The sequence below is a fragment of the Mustela nivalis genome (assembly GCF_964662115.1).
Source record: "Mustela nivalis genome assembly, chromosome: 16".
NCBI lineage: Eukaryota > Metazoa > Chordata > Mammalia > Carnivora > Mustelidae > Mustela > Mustela nivalis.
The window spans coordinates 27397495-27417687 of NC_139035.1; the positions used below are offsets into that span (position 1 = coordinate 27397495).

Genomic DNA, 20193 nt, shown 5'->3' on the forward strand with positions numbered 1-20193 from the left:
GTATAGGCTCCACTGATAAGTTGTCGGAAATAAATGAGGTCATATATGCGAAAGTACTTTGTAAATTTGAAATTATTATAACACATGGAAGGCACTGCATAAAAAAAGGACTCTAAGTGTGATGCTGATGTGAATAAGATATATCATTCTGATTGGTAAATCATTAGACGCACTTTTTTTTTTTTTTAAACAATCAGGAGCAAAACAAGGATATCCACTATGATTGCTTCCTTTTAACACCTACAATGGAGGTTCTGGCCAGTGCACTAAGACACGAAAAAGATTATGTCGGGGGGGGGGGGGGGACAAAAAAAGAACTGATAAAGAAGCCACTTTTTAAAAACAAGGTATTAATGTTTCAGGTTTGTGCAAAGTATCCAGGATGGAAACTCAAAGGTATATTGCTGAGAATGTGAGGTATGATGTTGGATATGATTCTAGAAATAAAAATGATTGATAAAAATGAAAGGCCACATTCAGTGGCCTTTTTACATCTAGCAACTTTTGGGGATATGGGATGAAAGTCCTAAAGTCAAAGACTACAGCTCAAATTGGATAGAAAAAGCCAAGGAAAGTATATTTACAAACTTGAGAAGAATATTCAATTCTAAAGTACTTATAAGTACGCTTTCCTGTTTGTGAGTTAACACCACCACCTGAGATTTCCTGTATGAGCACTAAACTGCTAAAAAACAAATCCAGAAGAGAAGGAATTGTGTTACTCAAGAACACAGCAAATTTGGGTCTCTCCAACACATTCTGATACATTCATTTCTGATCACCCCCATTATCAAAGGGTGCTGTAAAATCATCTTTAGGTAATATATATTTTAGTACATTACAAGCTTTAGCAACTTTTCTTTATTATCTTGAATTCTGAAATGCTTTTTTTTTTTTTTTTTTTTTTAAAGATTTTATTTTTTATTTATTTGACAGAGAGAGATCACAAGTAGGCAGAGAGGCAGGCAGAGAGAGAGAGAGGAGGAAGCAGGCTCCCCATTGAGCAGAGAGCCCGATGCGGGACTCGATCCCAGGACCCTGAGATCATGACCTGAGCCGAAGGCAGCGGCTTAACCCACTGAGCCACCCAGGCGTCCCCTGAAATGCTTTTAATATGATTCTTTTGTTGTCCACATTTTTACAAAATTTAGTGTAATTTAAAATATTCAGCAGTTACAAGGTATTTTAGAGCTACATTGTTGCAATATTCTTTACTTAGAGGTTTAAAACTCTCTAATCATGTTGCAAGTATACACTAATAAACTAACGTGGCTACATGCAGTATGTGAACATACTACGAACACTGTGTAACGAATTCACTGTGTAACGAATTCACGGTTGGATTATTATCTGCAATATCAAAGATGTCAACTATTTAAGTGTACCAACTATTTAAATGTTATCTTTGTGTTTGGTACTGGTTCAGATATTTCTCCTGTCAATATTGTATAATGAGGGGAATACAGCTTTTACTACAAGGGAACAAAATTTTAAGTCAGAGGCTGCAAGCACATAAAATCATCTGCTTTGGTTACATGGAAAAAGCTCTCTAGTATCAGCCAGAGAAAAACTGAAGGAAAAAGTTACTTATTGGCTGAAAATATGCTGAATGCGAGTGGGAAAATGTTCTCCCATATATCATAAATCAGACGCTTCTCCATAAACCAGGAAACTACATAAATTTTGACATGACAAGCTAACTAGCTTATAGAATTTCAAAACTGGTAGAAAAATTTTTTAATAATTTTGCCTTTTACAATTATATAATGAATATATTATACAGTTGTAATGGTATTCAATGGTTTGTGGCATTTTTAAAAACTAGATGATGTATTACTTTCCAGAAGTCAGTACACTCTCAGATTTTAAGTTATCTATGCATTTCTAGCACTGAATGATAATCCTCCAAATGGCTACATCAAGAGAGAAGGAAAAAAAGAAAAGAAAAGAAAAGAAAAACAAGATCAAATACGAGTGGGCAAAGGGCTAAACTACAAATATGCAAGAAGGATTATAATGAAAGCTATGCCATTTGCAGAATGAAGCATCAGTCCTATGTGGATCGCAAGCAGGCAAGTACTTTTATAAGTAATATAAAAAAAATCAGTAAATATAAAATGATACTGATATGTACTCCTGAATACTTACTGGCAAATTTCGCTATGCAATGAAAGGATAAATTTGATAATTCAGGAACTGATTACATAACTTATAAGCTTAGCCATGGTACTCGCTTTTTCCTCCACATTATTACAAGACTTTTGTGTAGTTCATCTTCAGTAGTAATCTCTACTGTAATGGGGGGTGAGGACGATGTTAAGTTACAGACAACATTTCATAAGGCATCTTAAATTTGAGGAGAAAGGGCAAAACTTTGCTGAATGGACGTTGTAATTTTTAGCTTTTGGCCTCAATTAGCACTGACAATATGAGTTAACTATAAATAATGATTTAAAAAGTTATTTTGCAATCCTGATATAACCTTGAAAATTTTTGAAAGAATTTAAAATGGGACATAAAGATGTCTAATGTGACATGTTAGAATACACCATGAAGATGTCTAATGTGCATGAAGATGTCTAATGCATGAAGATGTCTAATGTGACATGTTAGAATATACCATAAAGATGTCTAATGTGCATGAAGATGTCTAATGCATGAAGATGTCTAATGTGACATGTTAGAATACACCAATAATTTCAGAGAACTTGCTAGTATTTAAAAACCACATTGTTTTCTTACCCTTATGTGACAAAAATTGTCTAACTGCCACATTATCTTCTCAGGAGGACAGCCATCAGGACTCCTAGCAGCCTTTGCTGCGTAACCTGAGAAGACCTTTTGTTCCTTTCTTGTTAGCAGCAGAGCCAAAATGAGGCGTTACTGAGCCCCCTCCCTGATGGGACATGCAGCCAGGAAACTGCCTTCAGGATTCTGAGCTGAGCAGAGAACACTGAGGCAGGAGCGAATGGAGACTCAAGAGACAAGCTGATCTAAGTAAAGTCATTCTGGTTTTAGGCTGACCCTTAACCTAAAAGCCAGCAGTCACAAAAAGAGTCACAAAATTTGACTCCTAGAAAATCACAAAACGCCACTCCCTCCAGCAGTAAAAGCTCAACATCCTTCAAACTGCTCCCTGTACATAACTCTGCAACCCTAAAACAATGAAACTAACCACCCACTGGAAATGTAAACCCAAAGCTAGAGAGTAAGCCCCTCCCTATACCGTTAGCTAATTTGAAAACCTTAACACCCTTCATAAGAGGCAAAGAGGGTCTCTTCCTCATCTAGGATGAGAGATAGCTACTTTGTGAAATAACTTCCTTCTAGTCTTAATAAATATTTGTCCCTTTCTCTAAACACCTTGCTCCTGAATTCTTTCTCACACCAGAGAGTTCTTGGCAAGGGGCTTTGGCTGTCTAGCAGCAATAGGGCACAGTACAATTAAGAAAAGAAGACAGGAAAAAAAATCTAAAAGTCTTTACAATGGGTTCCTAAGATATGGCCCTGTAAAATAAATTAGAAAAAAATGAGATGGAGGGCCCTACCTTGCAGATCTTGTAGAGTGATTCCTGGCCATCTCCTCCGGTATCTTTAAAGTAATCATGTGCAGGAAATGTACGATGAATGTCTCGGGTGATAACACCCTCCTGGGCTGAGTCCTGAAACAGAAAAAAACAGACCTGGTCATTAATTTGAAATTTCTTTTTAATTAAAAAAAATAATATATATACATGCTAAAAAAAAAATACTCAAATTGTGCAAAAAAAGTATGCTGCCCCCACCAAAAATACCGGCCTCCCATTCCAGACCCATAGTCCCATTCACCAGACATAAATGCTACCAACAGTTTCTTTTGTATCCTTCATCCGTCTATCTATAGATGTGTGAATATATGCTTATGTGAAAGGGAGGTGAGGGAGTAAAGTTGTATAAACACATCTCTATCCTCTGCTTTTTGAAGCACAAATAGAAGAAAACTATCTGCTCCGTTCACGTAATAAGATAATGTAGAGAATATTTCTCATCAATACATGGTATTTCATTCTCTTTAAGAGCAGCTATCAAAAGTAATAAGGTATCTGGATATGGACATGCCATGATTTGTTTAATATTCTCCTATTAATGACTTCTCTGCATATTTCTGTTTACATTACAAGTAATACCACTAGGAACATTTTTATGCATACATGTTCAACAACAGGTTCCTACAGGTGGCATTGCTAGGTCAAAGAGCATGTGCATTTCTATTTTTGATGAAGGCACTTTCCCTCCAGAGGTGTTGTAACAACACATTCTTCAAATGCTGATGTAGTAGATGGTTTTCCACACCAGCCCAACACCACAGATTCTCTAACTTCTTAAATTTTTGATAATCTGATAAGTGAAAACTTAGACCATAGTAATTTAAAAAGTAAAAAGACCCATCATTTCCTCCTGATAGGTTGATTACCTAATGCATTCATTCCAGACAATAAAAAGCCCCAAACGACATTAGGATGACACACGCTTTAAAGATAAATCTAGAAGTTCTTTTTAAGACAAATTCAGGATCCAAAAGCTCAAAATTGAGTAAAAGTGTTAATCATTCATTTGATTTTATTTGATTCCCATAAATGTTGTTTATCTGTTTAAATGTCAAGAAAATAGGATGGGGCTACTTTTAGCAACCCTGATGATGAAAATATTTTGCACAGTTGAAGGAAGCATCTGTGACTACTAGTGCAAATTAAACGTGTCATTTAATGTCTTGCTTCCATAAAGATTTGAGCAAATCCCCCATTTCAGTTAAGATCAAGGAAGGAAAAAAAAAAGTTTAATACATGAGTTACTTTAATGAGTTCTAGCTCCCTTTTTCTTTGTCTCTGGGTAGTATGTAAGAAGGAAGTTGTTGATTAGCTCTAAGTTAAGCCAGGGCCTTCTCTTGCTGCCTTTTTCACTTCAGCTGCTGTTTCATGCTGAGTGGTAATTAGATCTTATACCATGTGGAGAAAGGACACAAACTGAAATGTTCCAAATTTGCTAGCAAACACCAAACACATTGCAAATCAGTTCAGAGGAAATTCCTATGGCTTAGAGGAATGCACTGCTACAGCTGAATAAAAATGAAACTAAAAAAATGATTATATCTTTAAGTAAGAGGATACACAGAAAGTGTATATTTATAAAGGCAAATGCAAGTTCTGAGGACAGAGAAAATTTTGAGGGGAGGTGGGAGCACATAAGAAGGTGAATATAAAGGTAATGTACAACGAGCTATGGTCTGGTACAGAGTCTGAGGAGGAGCTCCCTCGAGTAGGGGATCTGGTATCAGGTAGAAGAAAGTTTTCATTGTGCAGGTTTTCCCTAATAGAAGGTTCTCTTTCCACACAGTCATAGTTCCCACTTATAAGCTCTTTGAAAAGATGACCAATGAAAATGTTACTACTTCCACTGCTGAACTATTTCAGGGGCAAACATGTGCTGAGTGGTTCACAAGATAACTCTTTTTACACTTTTCAAGATGTTAAGGGAGAGACATCATTGGACTGTATTCCCTGGAAACTGCCTACTCATTTGGCATCATACTGTGTTTAAATGGTACCAACAGTCTGATTCAGAGAAAGGGAAATTGATTAAAAATTTCTAGAAAGTAACTTTGCATAATACTGAGTAATTTTTTTTATGCATACTTGAATCTTCCTGATTTGTTTCTAAAAATAAATGGGCAAAAAATCAAATGGAAATAAAAATCATCAACTTTTCCTGACTTTAATGAGCCTTCCCTTCCTAGGATTACTTTCAAATGCTTTCTACTCATATGTGTTTCTAGAGTTTTCTTCCAACATATTGCTCTCAGTTGACTAAGGGAACAATTTCTGGAACTTCACTTTATAAACTAAATAAAATGTTTTGCTGTATGTTCACTGATCCCTTTCACATAACCAAAGGTCAGGAGGTACACTAGAGTCTTACAAATAGACCAATATGGTGAAATTGTGTACTAGACTAGAGAAAATAATCATGTTTTCAAAGGTAAAGCTAATCATCTCCCAATTACTCATACTGTTGAGAGTAACAACAGTATATATTTCAAGAATCCAGACCTGAGATTCAGGAGATTAGTCCCAAATTCACTCACTCTTTCAACAAATACTGAATCAAAGCTGATGCTCTGTAAAAGGAAGATAAAATGATGACTTTCAATATTAATTTTCTATTTAGACTTATTCCAATTATAGTTGTGAATTTTTACACAAAATAAAATAGAGAAGGACCAAAAAGAGGCCAAATATTTCACCACCTAAATATCTGTAGTTAAAAGGTTTCATGTGAAAACACTTTTTAAAAAAAATATGACTAGAAACATTTTATAGCACAACCAAAACGGATATGACATCATTTTCATGGAAGGTTCCCATAAGCAGAGTCTCTTTAAATCCTAACCGTTCTCATCGGAATGGGGAGAGGAAAGTGGTCACTCCTTCATGGGCAGCTACACCAATATCCAGAGAGGTTCACAACGTGACCTGCAATTTACTTCCCAGTAGATGCATCTCCCATTCCGATTGTCAGCCCAGTATGGTGTATCAGTGGCTTTGGTTCTATTTCTGGCTACTCTACTTAATATGTGTAGGATCCTAAACAAGTTATTTAATCTCACTAAACTTCAGTTTCCTCATCTGTAAAATGGGATGATAATGCAAAATTTATGTCATGCCAATTGCTTACTTATTCGTATACTGCCTAATAGAAACAGAGTATTCATTAAAGAAACAAGTAAAAAATAGTCAATTATTATTCCTTTTCCTTAAAAACCACATTTAACTGTTTATTATTTTTTATTATTTATTTAGTTGTTTTAAAGATATTTATTTATTTGAAGAGAGAGAGCACAAGGTGGGAGGAGGATCAGAAAAAGAGGGGGATGCAGACTCCCCGCTGAGCAGGGAACCCGATGCAGGCCTCCATCCTGGGACCCTGGGATCATGACCTGAGCTGAAGGCAGACACTCCACCAACTGAGCCTCCCAGGTGCCCCACATGTAACTACTTAAATGTTTTGGTGAAAATCTATTTTAGACATCTTTCTGCATGTGTGCACGTTAAACAATGAAGGAAACAACATGATCCAAATTCTTTGGATGTCATGAATGTTATGAATGTGCTTTCAGCACAAGGACAGTTTAAGATATATATTCCCCAGTCTGAATTTCCCATCATGTATCTTATGTGTCTTAAATTATCCTTATTTCTACTAATCCATGAATAAAAGCAAAAGTGAATAATTATTTGCATAAAGTAATGTTTTTGCCAACTGGTAGACATTCTGGCCCCAGCTCTGCATATATACATGAAATAAGGATATCACAGCCCAGGAGGAGGATGAAAAGGTCAGGGTTCAGGAGAAGCTAAATTTGCCAGAGGAGCTACCATGTCCATCACCACTTCAGAATTTAGCTTCTGAGAATCAGAGAAGGGTTAAAGTCATGGTTATGAAGAAGACACATGCCACTGTCCCTCCTTCCTTCTGGGCCATCAACACCAAGTATGTAACTAGTAGGCAAAGTCCTTGATGGCATCTGTCCTAACAAGCAGTCAGGTTGAGCCACACACAAAAGCTGACTCTAACCAGAAGTAGAGAGCAACTGTGAAAAGTTTGGAAGAAGGTCTTCAAAAGTGAGTTTTACCTGCCTCCTCACCACTCCACACCCCTGACCCTACCACCACGTAGAAACTAAATTTCTATTTAGTTTACTTTGAAGGTTTTTCTTTAATCTCCAAACTGCTAAGTCACAAGACTTAATTACCTTTTTATTTTCAAAAAAGGTATCATCTCTAGTGTGATAAAATCCATGCTCCAACAGAGGATATAATTTGGCTTGTTGAAAATAAATTTAAAACCAACTCTAAGAGCGATGGTAAGTAGCTCAATTAACTTTTGATCATTTTAAGTGGATTCATTTTACAGCCTGCTATCAAGAGTATTATATGAGGCATTCTTCTAGTATTAAATATATGCCTTAAAATGTCTGCAGTCCTCTTAATTCCTATTCCAAGAGAATCATCACTTACTTGTTTGTTGTGAGAAAAAAAAATATGAATACAGCATTCAAGTGTCAACAAGTATTAGGAAGAGAGGTTTGGATGACCATAGCCTATTATTTTTTTTTTTATATAAAACAATTTCTGGGCTGTCAACAACTAGAAAGGTATTCTACTGCAGATGATTGTTTTCCCATGTGACCTTAGCACCAGATGCACCAGATGAAGTATAAAAGCGATGTCAGTAAGTGAAAACCTCGACTATACCTTAATTTGCTACATTTTTACAACTATGACAGCATCTTTTCTTATTAATCCCTATTGTCAAATCCAAAGTATAACGCATGTTTACTTTTCATCTACCAAAAAGAACTTCAATTGTATAAATACCATGCTAATTTGTTAGTGTTATTAAAAATGCCACTTAGACCATGCCTACTCACAGTCAGCAGATAAATGATTCAGAGCTTAAAAAGTACTTGACCTTAGAACGTGCCTTCTATTCTTACTTCACAGGGATCCTCCTTTAGTTCTATGTTGGAGCTAGATCTATGGTAATACATCACAAACTGGTCGGCTTACATGCTCCTGAAAGCAGATGGGTTTGCAGTGGTGGGTCTGATTTATTTGCCTTGATGTTTGCCAAAAATCCAAAGAGGCAGAGATAAAAGGAGAAAATATGAAAGTGCATTCTGGTTTCAAACATGCTATTGAAATCGTGAGCTAGAAACAGTAACACAAAAAGAATGGATCATTGCCAGTCCTCATTCCTTGACTATGCAAGTGGGGGTGGGGGGCAGCCTTAGCATAAATGAGATAATATGGAAGCAAAGAAATAAATGTTAACGAAATCCTACTGTAAGCAGCAACCTGTTTCCCAAGCATTGAACAAACAAGCTGCCAAATGTCTCAGAATCAAAGCCTGACGCAAAGGTCAAATATATAAGCCACATTCCGGCATCAATTAGAAGGAAATCTCTTCGGGGAGAGAAGCAACAACGAGAACTAAAGGGAGGGGAAGGAAGGGGACAGGAAGAAGTGATAGAGTGATAGATTCCTTGATCCCGAAGGATGTGCCAAGACTGGAGTGGGAAACATGAATACAATAAAGCATTCTTTGGGGACTGGAAGACTAAGCAGCATTGCAGCCTATGGGCACAGCCTGGTTGCCCAGAGAGCCTATGAAATTTAGGTCGGAGCAGAGATGACTCTCTATGACAAATACCTGGGGTTACTTTTAGACTCCAAATACACTCACCAAAAGCATCTACAGCCATATATGGGTATGTCCTCATTTTAGGGTTGCTAACCACTCACTGTCCCAAAATAAAGGTTCAACTGAGGCACTTGGTCTTGGAACCTCAACGAGCAATGATAAACTCTGCAACTTCTGCTGGAACGAAGCACAATAACTGAACTTCATGGTGTTATTTTCCAAAGTAAGATGCATTTCTAACTCTGTAATATCTTTTAAAAATTATGATTTTTTTAAAAAATTTAAGAGCTCCATATTTACTCCTATTGTATAAAAATAACTTTTTATTTTTCCACAAAACTAAAGAACACCTCTAAATAACTAGCAATTGATAAAAATGCCCATTTTCATCTAATCTTTACATTTTATAACTTTATTGACTTTGTGTATACATCTAGTTATTGTTTTTACAAGCTGAAGAACTCAATATTTTAGAAAACATTCTACCACTCCTTCAATTACTTTATTTATTTTATTATGTTATGTTAGTCACCACACAGTATATCATTAGTTTTTGATGTAGTATTCCAAGATTCATGGCTTACATATAACACCCAGTGCTCCATGAAATATGTGCCCTCCTTAATATCCATCACCGGACCAACCCATCCCCCTACCTCTAAAACCTTCAGTTAAATGCTTCTCTTTGAAACTCTCTGAGCTCAATTAAATATTATTTTATTTTTTAAAAGATTTTATTTATGTATTTGAGAGAGACAGTGAGAGAATACTAGCAGGGGAGGGAGAGGGTCAAGCAGACTCCCCACTGAGCAGGGAGCCTGATTCAGGATTCGATCCCAGGACCCTGGGATCATGACCTGAGCCAAAGGCAGATGCTTAACTTAGTGAACCACCCAGGTGGCCCCTCATTTACATCTTCTTAAATCAAGTGGCATAAAAATTGAATGTACATAAAAAATTAAGCTTTCTACTTGTTGCTTAGTATAAATTCATTTATGTATACAACAAATACTTGGTTCTGAGTACATACTCAGAATCAGGCATTATATTATGTGCAGAAGATACAGCTATTAGCAAGGCAACATCCTTTCCCTATGGGACTTATATTCTAGTAACAGGGAAAAGAGACAAAAAACAAGTGTATCATATTGGTTAGAGAAAAGAACTCTGAAAAATAAATAATAAAACAAGGTAAATAGACAGTGAGTGAGGAGAAGGTTGATATTTCAGGTGGGGTGGTTTTTCCTTTCTGACTGTTCAACTCTTCAAAGAAAGGGAATTACAGGCAAAGGGGAAAGGTATGTACAAAAGCCCTGAGGTAGGAGCAGAATGGCAATACTTTTAGATACTTTCCAGAGTTTTACTGACCTCTGTTTGCAGGTGTCTTCAATGAATTGCCAAAAATTATTCCAATATTCTGGATTAACATGGTTACCTCAGAAATTTATAAGTACAATATAGATTTATAAATTTTATTATTTATAAATTTATAAGTATAAGATGTTTTATTTTTATTTATTTATTTATTTATTTATTTTTTATTATTTGTTTGACAGACAGAGGTCACAAGCACGCAGAGAGGCAGAGAGAGAGGAAGGGAAGCAGGCTTCGCTGCAGAGCAGAGAGCCTGATGCGGGGCTCGATCCCAGGACCCTGGGATCATGACCTGAGCTGAAGGTAAGAGGCTTTAACCCACTGAGCCACCCAGGCGCCCCAGTATAAGATGTTTTAATTAATACATTTGAATAATATCCTCCTGGTTGCACAAGTCTCTACGAAAGTTTACCATTCAAGCATCTATCTAACACCTGTCATGTGCAAGATATTGTACTAGAATTTACAGGATCAAAAAAAAAAAAAGATAGAGGCCATTATATCCCTAAGTTGCAAGAGGTTAAGAGCTTGTTAAGACAAGATATAGGTGCAAATATCACTGGAAGGAAACATATTCTAACAGCCAAATAAATGATATGGAAAATCCAGCAAAGAACGTGACTATAGAAAAGTTCATTGGTGAAAGGAGCCTTCTCAGAAGATGGGGTCTGGGTTGGATACCATAGACATGACGGATTCAACAAAATGGAAAGATCTCAAGAGGATACAGTTGATCCCTGAACAGTCTTGGGATTAAGAGCACAAACTCCCCATGCAAAAATCCACGTATAATTTTGATCCCCCCACACTTAACTACTAATGGCCTACTGTTGACTGGAAGCCTTACCAAAACATAAATAATCGACCAACAAATATTTTGTATGTTACACATATTATATACTGATTCATACAATAAAGTAAGCTAGAGGAAAAAAAACGTTAAGAAAATCATAAGGAAGAAAAAATATACTTACGGTACTGTTCTGTAATTATCAGGTAAAATCAGGGTATAAAGGTACCCACACAGTTCAAACCTATTTTGTTCAAGAGTCAACTGTATGTGACAAGGTGGCATGAGCAGAAATTCCAAAGCAGGAAACTACTCCTGGCATGCCCAGGAGATATGATTCTAATTGTATGAGAAGGGACTTCATAAAGGGGCAAGCTGAGTGGGATCCAGAATATGGAAAGATAATCTTGAATGAAGATTTTTTTTTTTTTAAGATTTTATTTATTTATTTGACACACAGAGAGAGAAATCACAAGTAGTCAGAGAGGCAGAGAGAGAGGGGGAAGCAGGCTCTCCAATGAGCAGAGAGCCCGATGCGGGACTCGATCCCAGGACCCTGAGATCATGACCTGAGCCGAAGGCAGAGGCTTAACCCACTGAGCCACCCAGGTGCCCTTGAATGAAGATGTTTTAACAGTCCTATGGACCTCAAGGAACCATTTCATCTGGCCATTTCATTTCCTTGTCTTTATAGTTAGTTTTGTGAACTCTTGTTTCATTTTGATCTCATCTGATTTTATTTCTCTGAAAGAATTAGTGTGGGGTGCCTGGGTGGCTCAATGGGTTAAGCTGCTGCCTTCGGCTCAGGTCATGATCTAAGGGTCCTGGGATCGAGTCCCGCATCAGGCTCTCTGCTTGGCAGGAGCCTGCTTTCTCCTCTCTCTCTCTGCCTGCCTATCTACCTACTTGTGATCTCTCTCTGTCAAATAAATAAATAAAATCTTAAAAAAAAAAAAAAAGAAAAGAAAACCAAACCCACAAATATTTAAAAAAAAAAAAAAAGAATTAGTGTGTAGTGAAGAATTAACCTCACACAAAAGAGTGCTGGCCTTTATCCCTATTTACTAGGAGATGATCTCTATGCCCCCGGAATGCCATGCTTGATAGGAGGTCATTGTTTGCATGTGGGCTTTGCGACCCAACAATCTAACTGTGTGATTTACCATGGGGCTTAGAGTCATGCAGCATAGGTTCTATCTATAAAGAGACTAAAAAACTAAAGGCCATTCATGTGGGCAGTACATGAATAGCCCCTATAAAAACTCTGCACAACAAGACCCAAGTGAGCTTCCCTAAACGAAGGGGCAATAGCCCATGTATGTCATTACATACTGAAGCCGGGAAAGCTATATTGTTAATGACTCCATGGGGAAAAGACAAAAAAAGAGTTCCATATTTGGCATTTCTCCTGGACTCTGCCCAATGTGCTTCTTCCCTTGGCTGGCTTTAATCTGTTTCCTTTCACTATAATACACTGGCACCATCAGTTTAACAGCTTCCACTGAGTTCCTTGAGTGTTTCTAGTGAATTATTGAACCTCAGGGTGATGCTGGTAACACCCTGAACTTACTATGAGAAGTGATAGCAGTCTTGTGTGGACTATTATCCCTTTTTAACTTCTTAACCAGTTTTATTATAACAAGTTTATCATCAATAATTTTGAAAATCTCACTGTGGTATTCTCACCAATAAATTTTGTTTATTCAAAGATATTTATTGTTGCCTATCATTTCCTCTGTGACAAAATATTATTCATAATAAAACAGTCTCCCAATATTGTATTAATTCAGATGACATTTTATTTTTTTTAAAGATATTTTTTATTTATTTGACAGAGGCAGAGAGGCAGGCAGAGAGAGAGGGGGAAGCAGCCTGCCTGCCAAGCAGAGAGCCCGACGTGGGGCTCGATCCCAGGACCCTGGGATCATGACCCGAGCTGAAGGCAGAGGCTTTAACCCACTGAGCCACCCAGGTGGCCCTCAGATGACATTTTAAAAAGCCACCTTGAAGGTAAGGGCACCTACAGTTGGTTAGGCACCCACCCAACTCTTGATTTTGGTTTAGGTCATGATTTCAGGGTTGTGAGACTGAGCCCTGCTTGGAGCTCTGTACTGGGGGTGGAGCCTGCTTGAGATTCTCTCCTTCCCTCTTCCTCTGTCCCTCGCCCTCAAACCATAAAAACAAGCCAAATAAGTGAAATAAAATATGAAAAATAACCTTTAATGCAGAACCCTACAGGTTAAAAATAATGGGACCACTATTGGCCATTTCACCACTTGTTCACTAAGCTCCCTGAAAATCCAAATGTGATTAGTGAAGACCACTAAATTAAAAGGGGAACAGACAACTATTGAAGTGATCCTATAATTCACCTACATAAAGGGTCACCTGAAACCTAAAAGGAGAGTGAGTGGAAGGGAACAATAACTAACATTTGTAAGTAAATGTCAATAATGTATCTATTTTAAAAATCCTTTAAGATCAATAAAGTTCCACATGCAGGGATATGGATTTTGAAAAAGGCAATTAATTTTTATATGAGGTCAGGTTATATAATTGCCATTTTGTTTCTTTTTATAACAGCACATTTCCATTAACCTAAGTTTTTACTCAGCTAGGAGAAGATGCTGATCACCACAACAGTAACAAAAGAAACAAGGCAAAGAACAGAAACATTTGTTCCTGAGAGACTGTAAGAGTTCTAATTCTCAATTATAAAGGTTATTTCAATGAATTAAATATTCAAATCCCATCTAGTAAGTGTACTAAAGGTCATTTTGTTTTACAAATTCTAATTAATATCATATTTTTCTGATAATGTACTTTGTTCAATTTTCTCTATTCAAGAAGGTCAATTTCTGTTTCTCCAACAGATTTTCCTGGAAATAGAAAAAAATGTTCTTTCCAATAAGGCATATTTGAAGCTTTATTAATCCTTTCTGGAATAAATCATGAGTAGAAACCTGGAGATTTTTATTCTACAACTTTTTTTCCCTTTATATTGATTCATAAATGAGCATTACTTTTCTAAGACTTAGGCGATCTAGGTAAATATATATTCCAACTACTCAACACAGTATATTCCTTTTTAGTTTCTTAACTGATTCCTTGTCTGTGTACTCCTTATCTGATGGTGCTACATCCTTACCCTTGTTCTCTGCTCACCCTCCATGTTATGTTCTTCCTGGGAAATCATATCCATTTTTGTGACTCCAACTACCATCTGTCTTCTTTCTCCCTGCTCTTTACTGAAGTAGGTGCCAAGCCTTACCAGTTATCAGAATCATCTGAGAAGCTATTTTGGAACCCAAATTTCCAGATCTCACCTAGATTTAAGTTACCAAAATCTCTATAGTACTTCCAGGCAAGCTGTGTTTTTAACAAATTCCTACACAGCCACAAGCAAAAATCTACAAATTGTTATCTAGGAACTACTGGTCTAAGAGATCTATCATTTTACATCTAAAACTGGACAAGTCAAACACTCAAATCAGAATTCCCCCATTTAATCAGGTGTCACGTTATATTCTTGGTCTCAACGGAGTGAAAGTCCATGTCTGAGTTGATATCCCAAGAGTTAGTCTGAAAGTTGTCTTTTTCCATTTTCCTTCCTTAGTCAATTGGTCCTTTGATCTTCCATTCAGTTGTATTAATTAACTGGTACCCATGCCTGAATATCCTCACTTGGGTATCACTTCTAGGTAGACCATGATCAGTTGTTATTTATCTTTGTTTCCCTGTCACTGGGACTTTGGTAGATGCTTTGTAAATGTGCTAAATAAATCAGAATAAGGGAAGCAGGCATGGTGAGTGTATACTCTCCATAATGGAGAGTATATATAATTTCTGCTTCAAGTTCTAAATTCCCTTGTAACCTCATTTAGTCAGATGCAGTAGCAAAAGGAAATAATCTGCCCCAAATCGAAGATGACACAAGTACTCATAGACTTACAAGCCAAACCTTCATAGCAAAGTGTATACCAAAGTGTCCTTACTCCCAATGCAAAAGATGACACATGGACATAACTAAAGCTATTACTCCAGAAAGAAAAACAAACGGATCTCCGTCTTAAAAAAGAAATTAGTAATTCTACAACCATGGGAATAGCAAAAATTGTAATAAAAAACTGTTTGCAGTTTTCTCACTGAGTTTTCTCAGTTTTACCTCATTTTATATGAAAAGCAATAAAAGATAAAGATATATTAAAATGTTGCATTATTTCAAAATCAGTCCTTTTACTTCAAAAACGCCAACAGATAAATCACATAATTATTGTGTTCAAAACCCTCCCAGAGGCAAAGCACATTAAATATGATGTTTTAGAAATCTACAGTAACCTTCCGAGTTTACACGTTAACTCTTTCTCAGTAAAATAGCTTGAAGTAGCAGACTGAGATCACGGTTTGGCAAGAAGCAGGGAATTCCCATCCACTGCCGCTCGTGATCGTAGCATTTCACAGGCTCAGATTCTCTACAAGGTTCTTAATACCATATGAAATCAAAGTAAGATACAGATCCTCCTCTTTTATTTGAGGGCCTTTAGAAGTTACAAATTAAGGGATTAAGGTCTTCTATTCTACTTCATAAGATTATAAGATACATATGAAAGGAGGATTTTTTTTTTCTATCTTCTAGACTGCTAGTTATTTAGGTTCTAAAACACTGACTGGGAAACATACAGACACACAGACCAATCATGGCTGTGGTCCTTCTTACTTTTGAAGCACTACTCCCCGCTCCTTTCATCAATATCCATATTTGCTTCTGGTTTAAATGCTAAGAGAGCCATGGATTTTTATGTTTTTGTTTTGTTTTGTTTTGTTGCTAATAGACCCAAGTTACTAAGAGAGGATGTTTAAAGTCTAAATTTCTGAAAAAGAAAATGTAACTGGTTAAACATTAAGAAATTGCAAAAGTAACCCCACTTATTTCTCATTTATTAAGTTGCCATTTGTGCTTGGACTTGGTTCAGTAGTCATTGGGGACTGAAAGGAGGGGTCTTCCCACGTGTTTGTCAGGTACTGTTTCTTTATTTAGACCTGGTTCTACAAAGAAAAGCTCTCATCTTCTCAAAGCTTTACGTGGTTGATACCAAGTCACACGTAACAGTTCCTATGTTGCAAAGTAACAAGGCATGACTGACAATTATTCACAATATGAAAATAAGTAATATTATTCTTTAGACAAACCAAGGGTTGTTTAGGTCAGTTAAGGACATGTTTTCTTTTCTGGAACCACCAGAAAAGGTGGTTTATGCTTTATGCTTAGACTGTGACAGTGGCATCTAAATCAGGATGGAGAAGATTTTCTCTATTTTACTCTGTACAGTACTTTCAGGTTTAAACTACCTAAAGTGCTGACTTGCTCCTGCGTAGCATTCAAATCCATCTACAATGTAGCTCCCCCCACTATCCTCAAAAAATGAAATAAAATGAAACCTGATTCCACTCCATCCGAATCACCTCCTATTCTACAAAACTGCACTATTCTTTCAAGCTTCAGTGCCTTTGTGCGATTTCCTCTGCCTTGGACGGCCCTATTTCCCACATTCCTCCTGTTGAAATCCTGTCCATTTATAAAGGCTCATATAGACTCCTTTCATGGTGCTTTCCTAATGATCCCAAGTGAAAATAATGCTGTCTTCCCTTATGACCTAATAATACCACGGTATATAAACATATACAAAACCTATAACATATTGCTTTGGGGAAAGATGTATTGTACCTCCTCTAAGCTCCGGGCCACTTGGACATGGTGTCATACATTAATACATTTAGTACCCTATATATAGGAGGAGCTAAACAAATAATTGTTGAATAAATGATTTTATGAAAGGAGAAAATGGTAAACCGAGGCAGAAAGTCAAGAGAATAAAGAATAACCCATGTTGTTGCTCTTTAAGTGGAAGGTGAGTCAAGTCCCACACTGAGCCACAAATGGAAACTAGGTTGGGCAAATCTTCCTTTCTTGGGCACTCACTTCTGCCCTGTGAAATGCTCTGAGCTGGCTCCTTGGGAAGAGGGGATATAAAAACCATCCTAAAACAGAATGTCATCTGACAGGGCTACTGCCACGGCCAATGCCACAGTGAACGTTTTTACCCACAAGAAACAGGTGGTCTCATTGTTCAAAACCCTGCTCTTCTAGGGGTTCCTCAAAGATAACTTTGGACAAGTTAGCACATTTTCGTTCATAATGCTAACTTCCCGATTTTGTTTTTGTTGTTGTTGTTGTTGTTAGAGAGAGAGCAGGGGGAGGGGGCAGAGGGAGACGTAGAGACTCCCAAGCAGACTCCGCATCAAGCAGGGAGCCAGGCATGGGCCTTGATCCTACAACCCTGAGATCATGACCTGAGCCAAAACGAAGAGTCAGACAGACGCTTAACTGAGCCACTCAGGCGCCCCAAATTCCCGATTTACAGGAAAGAAGAATAAAAGAGGCCTTCACACAGATTTATCGTGAAAAAACAGAAAGCACACATTTTACTTAAATCTACCTCCCACCTAGCAAAGGCTAGAATCCTTTATGGAGTGCAGTGCTGCAATGTTCTAAATAGCCACCAAAAACAGCACTCCTCCAAGTTAGTATTTCTTGCTGACTACAGTTGGGCTATGTTCGCGATCATAGTGGTAAAATAGAATACACAGACCTGAAACATGGAGAGGATAGCATGAACTAGAGAACCTGTAACAAATGTAGCAAACTGAGAGCTGCAGGGAGGGGAAAGGAGCAGTGGTAGCTTTGGACTCTCTAAACAATAAAGATGCAGCATTCTGAGCCCCAGTGTCAGTCGAGACCATAACTCTGCCCTTGCCACCGAGGGAGCATCTGCAACTCCTGAAAGTCAGGAGGACATAGAGTTGGGATGGACTAAATGAGGCAGAATGAGTGGTTTGGCTCTAACCCCGAGAGCAGGTATTGCAACATCCCTGTACCGCTGGCCCTGGTGAGAATCAAGGGGATATCCCCAAAGTTGGAGAGGGGGATTGAAAAGAAGGGAGGGAGTGTAACAATATTTCATGAGTAAAAGAATTCTTGGCTTCTTAGCTTTTTGTTTGCATTTTACTGAAGGATTTAAGTAGGGCAGCTGTCCTATAGAGAAAGTGTACTAAATTCAATGTGCTCAGCTACATTGTGAGCTCTAGTTGTCTTATAATTTTATAATTCCACAAGAGTTAAAAGCTACTGTGTTTGCCCCAACTTTAGGGTTCCCAGAGAAAATGTAAGATGCCCAGGTAAACTGCATGGGATTTACTATTGCATGGGAAACATTTATGTTAAAAAATTAGTTTTTGTTTCTCTGAAATTCAAATTTAAGTGAGCATCCTATTATATGCTAAATCCGGTAGCATTCTCCAGTTTACTAATATCACAGTGCTGGGAATATCAATTCCTGAGTACTCTTTATATACCTTTCTTTTTTTTGTTCAGTTGTTTTTACTTACTTGGTCTGAAAGTTACCATATTTGATGTGAACAAGTCACATCTGACTTCTCAAGCAAGTTGTGTTAAATTTACTTAATACAAATGAGCAAATATTAAACACCACAGATACTGCTATGAATAGACTGAGAAAGATCTAAACTATTCAAGACTGAGAGGAAAATGAGGACATCAAGATAACAATGGAGACACCATTATTAATGAGAATACCAAGCCTGTGAGGCTTAGAAAAACTGAATTGATGACCTGGAAAATAAGATCAAATTAAGATATAGAAGACTGGTCTGAGGTCCCTGAAGACATGAAGGCAGAGAACAGATAAAGATTCTTCTCAGTGAACAGACCACAAAGATGCTGAGAATATTTACTTAAGTCAACAACACTCTTGTGCTTAAATGCCAAATGAAGGTCAATCAATTAATATCCGAAAAGCTTCTCTGGTCAAAGGAATGGCTTCAAAATTAGCATAAGGGCATATACCTACAACTGAGATTTCCGTGTTGTGCTAATCTTTATCAAAGGAAAATTAACTGGGGTGCCTGGGTGGCTCAGTGGGTTGAGGCCTCTGCCTTCGGCTAAGGTCGTAGTCCCAGGGTCCTGGGATTGAGCCCCATATCGGAAGCAGGGAACCTGCTTCCTCCTCTAGCTCTCTCTGCCTGCCTCTCTGCCTATGTGATCTCTCTGTCAAATAAATAAAATCTTAAAAAAAAAAAAAAGAATTTATTGTTCTAGTATATACACACAAAGATTGATAGGGAAACAGTATCTGGACACAAGTTGAAAGACGGGTATGGTGGCCCGGGGACAAGCTACCCTCACACAGAACACAAATTCAGGAATAACAAAAATTTAATGGATTGTGTATTTTATTTTATTTTGTTTGTTTTTTGTTTGTTTGTTTTAAATTTTTTATTTTTTATAAACATATATTTTTATCCCCAGGGGTGCTGGATTCTGTATTTTAAACAAAACTTTTTCATTTAATATTTTAAGTCAATAAACATGAGATCCATTTAAATACTAGCTATTTTTCTGAATGATTTTAACATTTTTATTGAAATTTTATAAACTAGCATACACTAAAGTATCTGATTATAATGGTGCACTTTTGAATAAATTGTTAGTCTTTCCTTGAATACATTGTAATTAATTGAAAAATGTGATTTTTCTTCTCTTCATAATGTATCCTTTAAAATAGAGAATTTTGGGGGTGCCTGGGTGGCTCAGTGGGCTAAGCCTCTACCTTCAGCTCAGGTCATGATCCCAGGGGCCTGGGATCGAGTCCCGCATGGGGCTCTCTGCTCAGCAGGGAGCCTGCTTCTCCTCATCTCTCTCTCTGTCTGTC

At 37.3% G+C, this 20193-nt stretch overlaps 1 protein-coding gene across 4 annotated transcripts in view; it reads right to left on the minus strand.

Annotated features, from left to right (window-relative positions):
- Window positions 1–20193, minus strand: part of RABGAP1L (RAB GTPase activating protein 1 like) — a 765821-nt gene that overhangs the window by 312041 nt on the left and 433587 nt on the right. For all 4 annotated transcript variants that reach the window (XM_082704397.1, XM_082704401.1, XM_082704402.1 and 1 more), the window contains exon 14: window positions 3549–3662. In XM_082704397.1, coding sequence (XP_082560523.1) covers window positions 3549–3662 — 114 coding nt within the window. The remainder of the gene's footprint in view (window positions 1–3548; window positions 3663–20193) is intronic.